Below are 14998 nucleotides of genomic sequence, written 5' to 3'. Positions count from 1 at the left end.
GAGATAACCCAGGCACAAAAGAACAGACATAATATGTAGTCACTGATAATGGGATACTAACCCCAGAAAGCTCTGAACACCCCAGAAAAAAATCACAGACTATGTGAAGATCAAGAAAAAAAACATTATACTCAATCCCTACACACCAAGAATACTCTGACTAATTCTGGGTTACATCCTGTTTTACATGTACTTTTTGCTCATTGTAACTAGTAAGACCTTAATGCAGAATATCAAACCTTAAAAAAAAAAAAGGCCAATGTATTCGTATACATTTATGCAAAAATGCTTAAAATTTGTTCTTTTATCTTTGTTTTTTAAAATAAAGTTTTTCAAAAAAAAAAAAAAAAAAAAAAAGGATTTCTTCCAATTGAGAAACAGGATATATTCTTCTGATGTGATTCCGTAGAAAACCACTGCATGCAATAGGGTAAGACACCCTCAGTATACCAGGCTTGGAGCTTGAGAGATAACTAAATAGTTGAAAGTACTTACTACTCTTGCAGAAGACCTGGATGGTGCCTCTTAACTACCTGTACCTACAGTTCTAGGAGGCCTAGGGCCCCTTTTCACACACACACACACACACACACACACACACACACACACACACACACACACACAGGAACACAGTTCCACATAAAATAAATATGCTTTCAAAACAGCCCACCTAAGACCCTAGTCACCTAGGGATACATAGAGGGAGCCTGGAGGAGAATTTTTCTCTTTCCATCAAAGTCCATGAATGTTCAAATAGATGAATCAATAATAGTTCTATTGCAGCTATTGGTTTCTCAGCTTCTGTCAAGCTCATCATCAATAACACTGTAGACTACAATTCACAGTGACAAACAGTGAATTACAGTGAGTCAGAATACAAAGTAAGAAGTTCATAAAAGAACTGGTCAGATAGAATTCTACCTAGAAGCAACCCATTCAGTTTATCTCAGGGTCACATGTTAAAGATCCCTACATTTTATTAAAACCAAAATACAGGCAAACAAATTTCCCATGAACTTGAGCCTTCCACATCTATTCTGTGTGACAAGACTCCAGAATCCACCCCTCAGACATTTAGATGTATTGCATCAGTTGGTACAGCAATGTCCAAATAGCTGCCACACTTCAAATATGGAGATCAAGTTCAACACAACATCTAAATACAAATTGCAAACCATGTTATTCTAAGCAAAGTGAACATGGATAAAAAGTAGAGATTGGAAGCAATACCAAGACTAACATAAAAAAAATCCAGGATGTAAAACCCTGGAAAACTGGCCACCTGGAACATAGCATGTCCTAGAAAAAGCTGCAGGTGCTGTGCCGACAAACATAGACCATACTACTCCTGCCCAGAACCTGCTGGCTCCTGCCTCAGCTTACTAGTGTGCACTCCATTCTCGACCTTGTTTAGTAAACTGGAAACTATCTCTATTTCTGTTTCTCATCATGTATTTTCTGGCCAAATTCTTTGACCTGGGATACATTAATCCAGAAACATCTGAAGATCACTCCAGGCTCAGGTCTGTGCCTTTCACATTAATTTTTAAGTTTTTAAGTCATTCTGGTTGGGGTGAAATGAAATACCAAAGAAGTCTTGCTTTGCATTTTCCTGATGACCAAAGATGTTGAGCATTTTTTTTTCCATGTGGAGAGGTTTAATAGAACAGGGAAGGGGCAGGGGTCAGGGTTAAGAGAAAGAGAGAGGGGTGGGAGGGAGTGAGAGGGGGGAGGGAGAAAGGGAGAGAGGGGAAGAGAGAGAGAGAGAGGAGGGGTTTTGGTCTTTTTTTTTTTACTTTTATTATTTTTTGTTCTGTTTTGTTTTCTTTATTTCTTGGACTTCATACAGTCTGTGAGTTGTTTCTGGGGTCGTGTGAGCCTCTGGGGTTAGCATCCCACTATCAGTGACTGCATATTATGTCTGTTCTTTTGTGACTGGGTTATCTCACTCAGGATGATATTCTCTAGATGCAGCCATTTTCTTAAGAATTTGGTTAAGTCATTGTTTCTGATAGCTGAATAGTACTCCATTGTGTAAATGTACCACAATTTTTGTATCCATTCATCTTCTGAAGGACATCTGGGTTCCTTCCAGCTTCTGGCTATTATAAATAGGGCCGCTATGAACATTGTGGTGCATATATCTTTGTTGTGTACTAAGTTGTCTCTGGGGTATATGCCCAGAAGTGGAATAGCTGGGTCTTCAGGTAGTATTATGTTCAATTTTCTGAGGTATCGCCAGACTGATTTCCAGAGTGGTTGTATCAGTTTGCAACCCCACCAACAGTGAAGTGTTCCTCTTTCTCTGCAACCTCGCCAGCATCTGTTGTCATCTGAGTTTTGGATCTTGGCCAATCTGACTGGTGTGAGGTGGAATCTCAGGGTTCTTTTGATTTGCATTTCCCTGATGGCTAAGAATGTCGAGCACTTCCTCAGATATTTCTCAGCCACTGGATATTCCTCAGCTGAGAACGTTTTGTTTAGCTCTGTACCCCATTTTTAATAGGGTTATTTGATTCTCTGGTGTCTAGCTTTTTGAGTTCTTTGTGTACCTTGGATATTAGGCCTCTATCTGATGTGGAGTTGGTAAAGATCTTTTCCCATTCTGTTGGTTGCCATTTTGTTTTCTTGACAATGTCCTTAGCCTTACAGAAACTTTGCAATCTCATTAAGTCCCATTTATAGAATCTTTATCTTAGAGCATAGGCCATTGGTGTTCTGTTTAGGAACATTTCCCCTGTGCCTATGTATTCTAAGGTTTTCCTCACTTTCTCTTCTAATTTGTTCAGTATACCTGATTATATGTGAAGATCTTTCACCTACTTGTACTTGAGCTTTGTACAAGGAGATAAGAAAGGGTCTATTTGCATTCTTTTGCATGCTGACTGCCATTTGAACCAACACTATTCGTTGAAGAGGCTGTCATTTTCCATTAAACGTTTTTAAATTCTTTGTCAAAGATCAAGTGACCATATGTGTGAGGGTTTATTTCTGGGTCTTAAATTCTGTTCCATTGATCTACCTTCCTATCTCTGTACTGATACCACTAGGTTTTTAACAGAGTTGTTTTGTAATATAGCTTAAGATTAGGGATGGTGATTCCCACAAAAGTTTTCTTGTTATTGAGAATAGATTTTAATATTCTAGTTTTTATTTTGTTATTACAGATGAATTTGCAAATTGCTCTTTTCAAATCTATGAAGAATTGAGTTAAAATTTTTATGAGGATTGCATTGAGTCTGTAAATTGCTTTTGATAACATGGCCATTTTTACTATGTTGATCCTTCCAATCCATGAGCATGGGAGACCTTTCCATCTTCTAAGATCTTATTCAATTTCCTTCTTCAGCGATTTGACATTCTTGTCATATAGATCTTTCACTTGCTTACTTAGGGTCACACCAAAATATTTCATTTTGTTTGTGACTATTGTGAAGAGTATCATTTCCTTAATTTCTTTCTCTCATGTTTATCCTTTGAGTAGAGAAAGGCTACTGATTTGTTTGATTAAATTTTATATCCAGCTACTTTAGTGAAGTTGTTTATCAGCTGTAAATGTTTTCTGGTGGAATTTTTGGGATCACTTTAGTGTACTATCATGTCATTGAAAAAATTGTGATATTTTCACTTCTTCCTTTCATATTTGTATCTATTTGACTTCTTTTTTTGTCTAATTGCTCTGGCTAGGACTTCCAGTACTATACTGAATAGGTAGTAAGACCTTGGGTAGGCTTGTCTAGTCCCTGATTTTAGTGGAATTGCTTCATGTTTCTCACTGTTTAGTTTGATATTGGCTCCTGGTTTGCTGTATATTGCTTTTACTGTGTTTAGGTATGGGCCTTTTATCCCTGCTGTTTCCAAGACTTTTAACATGAAGGGGTGTTGAATTTTGTCAAATGCTTTGTCAGCATCTAGTGGGATGATGAAGAGTTTTTTTTTTCTTTGAGTTTGTTTATATGATGGATTACATTGATGAATTTCCGTATATTGAACCATCTTTGCATCCTAAGGATGAAGCCTACTTGATCATGGAGAATGATCATTATGATGTTTTCTTGCGTTTGGTTTGCAATATTTTTATTGAGTATTTTTGCATCCGTTTTCATGAGGAAGATGATTGGTCTGAAGTTCTCTTTCCTTGTAGGGTCTTTGTGTGGTTTAGGAATGAGAGTAATTGTGGCTCAAAGTATGAGTTGGGTAGTGTTCCCTCTGTCCCTATTGGTATTCTGTGTTCTCTGAAGTTCTGACAATTATGCGCTGAACCTGGGCTTTTTTTTTTTTTTTTTTTTTTTTTTTTTGGTTGGAAGGGTTTTGATGACTGCGTCTATTTCTCTGGGTGTTATGGGATGGTTTAGATGGTTTATTTGATCCTGATTCAACTTTGGTATCTTGCATTTGTCCAGACATTTGTCCATTTCCTCCAGAATTTTTAGTTTTGTTGAGTATACATTTTGTAGTAGAATCTGGTGATTTCTTAAATTTTCTCAGTTTCTGTTGTTATGTCTCCCCTTTCATTTCTGACTTTGTTAATTTGGATACTCTCTCTTTGCCCTCTAGTTAGTCTAGCCAATAATTTATCGATCTTGATCTTCTCAAAGAACTAGCTCCTGCTTTTGTTGATTCTTTGTATGGTTCTTTTTGTTTCTACTTGGTTGATTTCTGCTCTGAGTTTATTTCCTGCCATCTACCCCTCTTGGGTGTATCTGCTTCTTTTTGTTATAGAACTTTCAGCTGGCAAGCTGCTAGTGTACGCTCTCTCCATTTTTCTATTGGAGGCACTCAAAGCTATGAGTTTTCCTTTTAGCACTGCTTTCACTGGCTCCCATAGGTTTGGATATGTTATGCTTTCATCTTCATTAAATTCTAAAAAATCTTTAATTTCTTTATTTATTTTTTGACCATATTATTGTTGAGTAGCTCATTGTACAGCTTCCATGTGTATGTAGACTTTTTGTTGTCTTTGTTGTTATTAAAGATCAGCCTTAGGCCATGGTGATCTGATTGGATGCATGGGAGTATTCCAATCTTCTTATATTTGCTGAGGCTTGTTTTATGAATGACTATAAAGTTAATTTTGGTGATGGTGATATGAGGTGCTGAGAAGAAAGTATATTCTTTTGTTTTAAGATGAAATGATCTGTAGATGTCTGTTAATTTCAATTGGTTCATATCCTCTGCTAGTTTTACCGTGTCTCGGTTCAGTTTCTGCTTCCATGACCTGTTCATTGATGACAGTGGGGTGTTGAAGTTTCCCACAATTATTGTGTGTGGTGCAATATGTGCATTGAACTTTAGTAGAGTTTCTTTTATCAATGTGGGTGTCTTTGCATTTGGAGTATATATGTTCAGGATTGAGAGTTTGTCTTGATATATTTTTCTTGTGATGAGTAAAAAGTGTCCTTCCTTATCTTTTTTGATAACTCATGGTTAAAAATCTATTTTATTCAATATTAGAATGGCTAATCCAGCTTCTTTCTTTGGACCATTTGCTTGGAAGTTCTTTATCCCAGTCTTTTACTCCTAGGTAGTATCTGTCTTTGTCTTTAAGATGAGTTTCCTGTATGCAGCAAAATGCTGGATCCTGTTTGAGTATCCAGTCCAATACTGGACTTCTCTTTATTAGGGAATTGATTTCACTGATGTTAACAAATATTAAGGAATAGTGATTGTTGTTTCCTGTTATTTTTGTTGTTAGAGGTTGAATTTTATTTGTGTATTTCTTCTTTTTATTTTCTTGCATAATTATTTATTGCTTTTCCTAAAGTGTAGTTTCCCTCCTTGTGTTGGATTTTCCATCTATTATCCTTTGCAGGGCTGGATTTGTAGTCAACCATTGTATAAATTTTGTCCTGGAATATTTTGGTCTCTGCATCTGTGGTAATTGAGAGTTTTGTTGAATATAGTAACTTCGGCTGGCATTTATGTTCTCATAGAATTTGTGTGACATCTGTCCAGAATCTTCTAGCTTTCATATTTTCTGTTGAGAAGTCTTGTATAATTCTGATTTTTCTTGCCTTGTATGTTACTTGTCTTTTTTCCTTTACAGATCTTAATATTTTTTCTTTGTTTTGTACATTTGATGTTTTGACTATTATGTGTTGGGAAGAATTTCTTTTCTGGTCCAATCTATTGAGAGTTCTGTAGGCTTCTTGTATGTTCATAGTCATCTTGTTCTTAAGGGTAAGGAAGTTTTTTTCTATGATTTTGTTGAAGATATTTAATGTGCCTTTTAGTTGATATTCTTTGCCCTCTTCTACACCTATTATTCTTAGGTTTGGTCTTCTCATTGTGTTCTGGATCTCCTGGACATTTTGGGTAATGAGCTTTTTGGTTTTTGCATCAACAAAATCTGACTGTTTTGTCTATGTTGTCTATGTTGTCTTTGGCCCCTGAGATCCTCTCTTCCACGTCTTGTAGCCTGTTGCTAATACTTTTATTTATGACTCCTGATTTCTTTCTTAGGTTTTCTATCTCCAGGGTTGTCTCTTTTTTGTGATTTCTTCATTTTATCTATTTTCATTTTCAATTCCTTCATTTGTTTGCTTGTGGTTTTCTGAAGTTCTTTGAGTGATTTCTCCTGATTCTTCTGTAATTGTTTAAGGGAGTTTTTCATGCTAATCAAAGATCTCCATCATCATCATGAAGTATGATTTTAAGTCTCAATCTTGTTTTTCTGGAGTGCTGGGAAATTCACTTTTTGCTGTGCTGGAAGAAGTAGGTTTTGGTGTTGCCAGTTGTCTTGATTTCCATTGCTTGGGTTCTCTTGCCATCTTGATGTCAGTGAATGTAGGTGATTTTTGTTTCTGACTGGTGCTTGTCTCTCCTGTGGGTTTTAAGGCCCGTTGGCTCAGGAGGAAGATTGCTCCTAGGTGTTCGGCTCTTTGTAGGCAGGCAGTGAGTTCTGATGGCAATGACTCAGTTCTGCCTTCGTGGGTTCAGGTGTGGGAGCTCTTGAGAGGCTGTTCTGGGAGCTCAGCCATCTGCCCACAGGTCCTGAGTCCAACTGGCTGAGACCTGGCTCTTTCTCTAGGCCAAAAATGACCCTTTTTCAGAGAGCACCAGCACCCTGTGTTCCCTTACAGGACAGCCAGCAGGCCTGTGCCTCCAGCTAACCCTTGGTCTAGGTGAAAAAGCACCTGTGCAGCTTATCTGGGAACTCAGCCTCCTGTGAGCAGATCTTGAGTCCCAGTGGTCAGGACCCCACCCTCACTGTGGGCCAGAAGCAACCCTCTTCCAGAGAGCACTGTGTACCCTGCACTCTGAGAACTCCTGGTGTAATCTCCCCAGACCTGTGCCTCAGTTTCACCCTTGGTCCAAAAAATACCTGTACAGCTTATCTGTGAGCTCAGCCTCCTGTGGGCAGATCCTGGGTCCTCTAGATTTTTTTAATATATATATTTCCCTCTCTATTTTCACCCTACAGGTCGTTTACACACACATATATATATATATAGTTTTTACAAAGTTCCCAAATGTATGTGTGTCTCTGATTTCTGTGCCTTCACTTGGGCTCTTTTCCTTATGTTTGTTTTATTTTATATTATTATGTTATCATTATAGATATGATGTGTTCATTTCTATTTTATATTATTATATCTTATTTCCTAGTTTTCTCATAAAGGTCTGTTTGTTTTCTAGTGAGACAGGATGGATATGGATGGCACATGGTGTGGCTGAACTAGAACAGGAAGGAGTAGAGGAAATGGAAACCTTAATCAGAAAATATTTATGTATGAGAAGTATCTATTTTCAATAAAGAAAACAAAAACAAATTGCCAAACATGTTCATCTAAACATACCATACAAGGTTTGTTTTTTATCTGTAAAGCTACATAAACTTTGCCCTAACCACACAAAAAACAACAAGGAGCTTATAAAGAACCAATTCACAATGCAGTCCTAGTAAAATCCTAGTAAAATGCATCAAACAGAGGAAAAAAAGACAAAAAAAAAAAAAAAAAAAAAAAAGCAGGAAGGGGATCAACAGGGGAGAGAGAGTGCATGAGACAATGTAGCAGGAGGTGGGAATGTGTAAAATCTATTAAATACATACATGAAACTGTCCAAAATAATAAGTACATAAATCTTTAAAATATGAATGCATTTTTATATAAATGCCTTGGAAACAATTTTGAATGAAAAACACTGCATAAACATAGATATTGAATAGCAAATAGTTTAATATATATATTAAATTGGTATGCAAGATGTGTGTCTCCATAAGTCACCAGACACTATTCCATATAAAAGCCACATAATATATTTACAAATTATACATAGATAGATTACATAAAGATCTCTCTATGTTTTAAATTATACTTTGTACATTTTAGAGTACTGGGTTACCTAATTACCAATGTCACTTTTAGAATCATATATATACAAAAATCAAAGTAGTGATGACACAAAAATAATCACAAAATTCTACAAAGAGATAAATTACGATAAGGGCTAGAAACAGTTCAGAAAGTTAGACTTACTAGCGCTGTCCAGAGCTGGCAGATAATGATAAAGCCAGTAAGTCGAATGAGTGGATAGTAATATCAGGCTTAATTTCAAGCAGCTTTGGGTTAAAAAACAGTAGAAGGAAATGATCAGCTAAAGAAATCAATGGTTTGGTTGATGCTGTTCTCATTATTTTGGGATAAAGAGAACAGGCTGTATTTGTAGATCAAGTGAGTAACAAGTAGAGACACACAATACTAATGATGCTCACCCTCTGAGCATCCCTGAATGCTGCCTCATCTATTTATCTGTCTCCTACTCCTATGCCTACCAACACTTTAAAAAGATACACTTCTACTTGGTCCTCCACAAGAGTGGTTCTGCAAAATTCCACACTCACCTCTTTTGCTCAAGCAACTAAGCAGTTCTCTGACTAAATTAAAAAACATGTTAGAACATTGTGTCAACACACAGCCATTCCTGAACATGCCTAATCTCTTCTAGAATATCATGACAGTCCATTGTTGTTTCTCCAAGCTGAAGTTAGTATTTCACCACCGAACTCCAAGTAGCATGTCCATGTTCCCAATTATAGGTCCATCCTGTTTTTATGACTAGGTACCTGGTCAGAAAATTCCAGATTCACAAAACCTAACTGCATCATATAAAACCTTATTTAAAAGTTGATATTTACAAAAGGGTGAAATTACAAGATCTACTAGAATATTTTATAATATCAAAGCAAAATCTTATTTTCATGCTATAAATGTGAAACATGTTCACTTTTGTAAAGCAAGTGTTATCTCTATGGAAACAGAAAGAAAAAAAATCATCAGGTTTTCATGAAAAATCTTTTCTTGAAAATTAATGTTAATGTCAAATCGATCTCCTTCTATGTCCCAATTAGCTTCATATCTTCCTCTAGTTTGGGTTTTCTCTGTGAAGATTGAGTAGGAATCATTATGGGACCACATCAGTCGTATTAGATATGGTACTGAGGCACAGGATGTCTAGAAACTGAACTATAAACCTTGTAGGACAGTGGCTTGTACTAAACAAAGAATACACACACACACACACACATACACACACACACACACACACACACACACACAAAATTTATCTTACTGGCTCAGATAAGAATATTTATATATTTCATTGGATGGAGAGTCACACTGGTTCCCATTTCTAAGAGACTCTTCTCAGCTCTGAGGAAACTGTAGTGCTTCCTCAAATGTTAAAAGACTGTCCAAGGTTAGTAATACAGTCTGTTTATTAATATGCTGTATTCTAAGATGTCTACTTCACAAAAGAACAGACATAAAATGCAGTCACTGATAATTGGATTCTAGCCCCCAGAAAGCTCTGAATACCCAAGAAACAACTCACAGACAATATGAAGCTCAAAAAGAAGGAAGGTCAAAAAGTGGAAGCCTCAGGCCTTCTTAGAAAAAAAAAAGTGTATAGCACCCTCTCAGAATGTGGTACACCTAGACCTTAAATGATTAATAATTAAAGAGCTAATAATGCAGTCTTGTGGCAATCCTTGGTATTTAAAATCATTATGTATAATCTTTACACATCAAGAAAACTCTATTTCCATGTTACATTTTGTTTTATATGTACTTTATGTTCATTGTAGCTAGTGAGTTTTTAATGTATACTATCAAATCTTTAAAAAAATCAATACTGACAAAAATATTTATATAGTTTTATGCAAAATGCTTTTTAAAATCTGTACATTTAATTCTGTTTTGTTTTAAATAAAGTTGTTTAATTAAAAAAAGATGTCTACTTGAGTGATTACATTATATTTTGATGGATCAGTAAATTCAAAAGATGCTGAGCTCAAACATTCTTTAAGAAGAACACAAGATAAATTTAGAATATTTGGGTGTACATATTCATTTAGTGTTCTAAAGTATATTTTTAATTTTAGAGGAAGGACTGTGAAGCACTAAATACCTATATTTAATTACTTCTAGATTCCATTATAATTATTCATAGATTAAATCTGCCAGCAAAGGCAGAGATCACCCAAGTCTCAACCTCAAAGCCTAATCCAACAGATTATATATAATAATGAGACCTCGTTCCCACACATCAGTTCATGATGTTCTACCCTTGACAATTCTTCAAATCATGCTGTTTCACCACTGGCAATCTTTGATACCCAGGCATTAAACCAACCACCACACGGCTTAAATCCAGGCACCCCATGATTATCTGCCTATAGGCATAATATGAGGCCACACCATGTATGTGGAGGTCAGGGGAGCAATAGTCTCTATTTCCACCTTTATGTTGGATGAAAATTGCAATCAGGTTGGTAAATTCGAATCTGTTGGGTCATCTCTTGGCCTTAGTAAGATAATGTTAAACCTGTATTTTAGTTTTGTACATTTGTTATGCTAAAGCTAACATATAGAGTGAAAAGAAGTTTTCTTAAAAATATATATTTGGTTGTATAGACTGTACCCATAAACCCTATTATCTGTTTCTTTTATGCTCTCAAGTCTCAGCATTCTTAGAGCACCACAGGAAAAAATTAAATACTTTGAAAAGATATAGAATTTGGTGACTTTTAGAAATGTGAAATTTATAAAATGTAACAGAAAAGTCTCCTGGGAAAAAACTTCTATAAACTACTTTCAGATTTTTCTGTTTTGCCTTTTTCCCATCATAGACTTATTTATATTGAAGAATTTGAAGAACATTTACTTGTAAAATAATATTTTTAAAAATACCACATTTGCCCAACTTTAACATCAAACAAAACACTCGAAACTATGAAGATGCTAACCAAATTGTCAAAATGTGGTTATGTCTAGTTGTTATGTAGGTTTGTTTTTCCCTTATTCTTTCTAGAACTTTTAACATTCTTTATAAGCATAAAGTAGTTTTGAAATACTGTATCTCATTAGTAAAGTGTGAAAATAATGCATAAAATGGCAAAGAAGAAAGGAACTAAAATCTCATCTAAGTTTGAGTTTCAATCATATCGAACACACTGAGCACTCATTTGCCTAAGAGTCTTTCCTTCAGATTTTTTATGGCCTCTTTTACATCTTTGTTTCTGAGGCTGTAGATCAAAGGATTCATCAAGGGAGTCATCACCCCATAGAACATGGGGTGATAGTTTGTCTGTAGCATCCAAGTCATCTGCATTGCGCTTGTCTTTAGACTTGGGTTTCATATACATAAAAAGGATGGTCCCATAGAAGATTATCACCACCGTCAAGTGAGCTGAGCAGGTAGAGAAGGCCTTGCTTCTCCCTTCCACGGAGCGAATGTTGAGAATACTGGAGAAGATTAATGAGTACGAGATGACAATGAGGAGCAGTGGCATTAGAGTGAACAACGCTGTGGCGACAAGCATGATGAATTCATTGCCTGAGATGTCAGTACAAGCCATCTTCATGACAGCCAGAATTTCACAGAGAAAATGATTGATGACGTTTCCACAGAAAGGCAGCCGCATCAGAAATGCAGTTTGCACTGCAGAATTGGCAACTCCGGAAAACCAGGACCCAGTTGCCATGGTCACATAGGAACTCTTGCTCATGATGAGAGGGTACCTCAAAGGGTTGCAGATAGCCACATAGCGGTCAAAGGCCATCATGCCCAGGAGCACACACTCTGTTGTTCCCATGGCCAAACCAAGAAACATCTGCACTGCACAGCCAAGGAAGGAAATGGTTTTTCTTTCTGAGAGAAATCTTACCAGGGTGAAGGGAATAGAAGAGGTGGTGAAGCAGATGTCCAAGAAAGACAGATTCCCCAGGAAAAAGTACATTGGGGTATGAAGGTGAGAGTCAAAAATGCTGATTATAATAAGGGTGCCATTGCCGACTAGGATAACTGCATACATCATTAAGATGAGCATAAAAAAGAGATGCTCAAGGCTTGGGTAACCAGAAAGCCCCTTCAGATAAAATTCCTCCAAATCAGTTCGGTTTTCCCATTCCATTGTATTGTTTCTCTTTACCTGTAAGAATTTTTTTAAAACTTAAGTAGCTTATTCAGTACTATAGGAGGTTTAAGTTTGTAAATGCAAAAGTATAAAAATGTGCATTAAACTTAATGAAATAAGGAAAGAAATGAAAAATAAGAGAGGGTAAAGGAGGGGGAAAGACAAAGAAATAAAAAAGTATAAGAAATGTAGGGATAAGAGATAAATTACATTGCTCATAAATTCTAAGCTAAGAGCTCTGTGACTTGTTTTAAATAGATTGTCATGTAAATAACACAACATTAACATTTTAAAGACGTTGGAGAGAAAGTGGTACATGTCAAATTCTAGGTTCAAACTCAAGCCTCTCATTCTGAGGCTCTTGCTTAACTGAGATATCTTTTCTGTGAGCATAGAAGTAATAGAAAATGTGTTATATCACAGACATGTTTTATTATTTTAAAAAGCAGATTGGCCTCCACCAGAACTCAACAGTAGCCCATAAGTACAAAAATATCAAAAGATGCATATGATTCTGGAGAGACAAAGCCAGAAATGAACATAACCACACAGAGCGTATTTACTCAAAAACCAGATTCAATGGTTTTTGAGCCTAACAGCAGGAAGTCTTCATGTCAAAATGTAACTGTCTCAGTGGGAGGCACTTCAGAATAGAAAACAGAGTCATTCTTTTCATTTTTAAATACATGAATGCAGTTCAGCATTGTGCAGAAAATTGAAGTTTAATTTCTTAATGTTCAATTAAGAAATTTAAAGCACGCATAGATGCACATAATTACCACCATAGCTAAGTCATAGGTCCATCATCTGTCCCTTCTGTGTTTGCCCACGTTTAATCACCTCTTCAGCCTGTTCTAAAACCTGCTAAACATGGAGATCTTTTTCTGTCCCTTAGGTTTCAGCTTTTCAGAATCTCATAAAATAAAATCATGTTGAGCTTCTTATATTTACTAAAGTTATCTAAGATTTCTTCAAGCTGTAAATGCCGAGTAGCATTTTATTGCATCAAGATACTAAAATTATCTACCCAGCTATCCTTGGAAGGGCATTTGAATTATCTCGATTTGGGGACAACTGCCAGAAATATTTGAACTTTGATATTTGTGTGACACTAAACTTCCAGGTTTCTAGGGTTAAGATCCTGTGGTGGAATAATAGTACATTCAAAGTACAGACTACAGTTTGCACTAAATTGACAGTGCAGACTTCAGAATGACTGTATTGTGTGCGCATTCCTAGCAACAGCAGTGCTTTGGTTTCCATCAACATTCAGTATTGCTAGCAGTGTCTTCTAATTCAGTTCAATAGGTATATAGAGACATCTCATGAAGTATTTTATTTATAATAATATCCACAATGAACACTTTCCTTATCCTTTTTTGCCCTGTACATATAATTTATATATGCAGATATTGTAAAAAGTTTGTATCTTTTTCCTATTCCATTTTTTACTGTTGAGTTTTCATTGTTCTTAACATACACTCACACACACATACACACACACACTCCACTGACATTTTTGTATATGAATAGGGAATCCATTGGCAGTACTCCAACTAATTCATGAAACAATTTCTGGAAACAAAAGGTACATAACAGATTGTTTCTCCTAGTCACAAAACTTGACACAAGGTTAAGGACCGAACTGAATCTTTAGAACCTACTTCTACCACGTTTTAACTACTTCGAATGACTTCTGGACATAATTGGGGTAATTTTTTTCTATTTTGTCCTTAGCTCAAATGACATCTTCCTTTCTACTTTGAGCCTCTTTTATAAGCTAAAAGTACCTGATTCTTTTCTGTCTGGATCCCAGATGCTTTTTAAGCTATGTTACAAGCAAAGTCTCATTCCCTCACATGTGATATTTGAAAGGTAATCTCACTGTGAGACTCAATCTTCTAACCACTGCCACCAGTTTGTTATAAAGTTAAATCAATTTTGTCTACATAAAAAATGCATTCAAATGTTATTTGGCAGTCTCTGAGCTCTGTGACTTTGGAAATTTTTCTTTACTTAGTTTTGATATCTTCATCTAAACATGGGAATTTTGACAGCCTTATTACCGGATTCTTGAGAAGATAAAATAATACACATTAGAAGCTTACAGCATATGGTGAGAATTATTTTGTTTTCTCTCATCTACAGTCAACTTTAATATCCTTTTGAATTATATTGCATTTTCTAGTATTTCCCTACTATAAAAGTATCTTCAAAGTTTATTAATCAGATGTCTTGTTCCCTCTTAATGAATTAAACCTATATAACATCTGTGAGTTGGGATGAATACATAGTCTAAAGGCCACTTAGTTTACAGTGAATAGTGTTATACCATTATTATAAAATTTTACACCATTTTCAAATAAGAAGCTCACACACTGACATTTTTAATGGAATCTACTTCAGTTTATTCATCTATAATCCAACTTAGGATGTGTCCAGAAATATCGCATCTCCATTTAACACAATTCCTTCAACACTCATGTAAACATCAGTTAAAATTTTTCTTGTTAATGAGTCAGGAAAACCTCTCTGGTTCTCTTCCTGCCCTTCCACATACACCACCAAATTCAAAGATGT

At 35.9% G+C, this 14998-nt stretch overlaps 1 protein-coding gene across 1 annotated transcript; it reads right to left on the bottom strand.

The window, feature by feature from the left end:
* Positions 1–11463: 11463 nt before the first annotated feature.
* OR13C9 (olfactory receptor family 13 subfamily C member 9) lies at positions 11464–12415 on the bottom strand (the record flags this gene model as incomplete). The annotated part of the gene is given in 2 exon segments (XM_080940186.1): positions 11464–11577; positions 11579–12415. Coding segments are annotated over 2 exon segments (951 nt in total).
* Positions 12416–14998: the final 2583 nt, after the last annotated feature.

Source organism: Micromys minutus (assembly GCF_963924665.1).
Source record: "Micromys minutus genome assembly, chromosome: 28".
NCBI lineage: Eukaryota > Metazoa > Chordata > Mammalia > Rodentia > Muridae > Micromys > Micromys minutus.
Note: the sequence above shows the minus strand (reverse complement) of the source record. Positions and strands in the feature narration are given on the sequence as shown.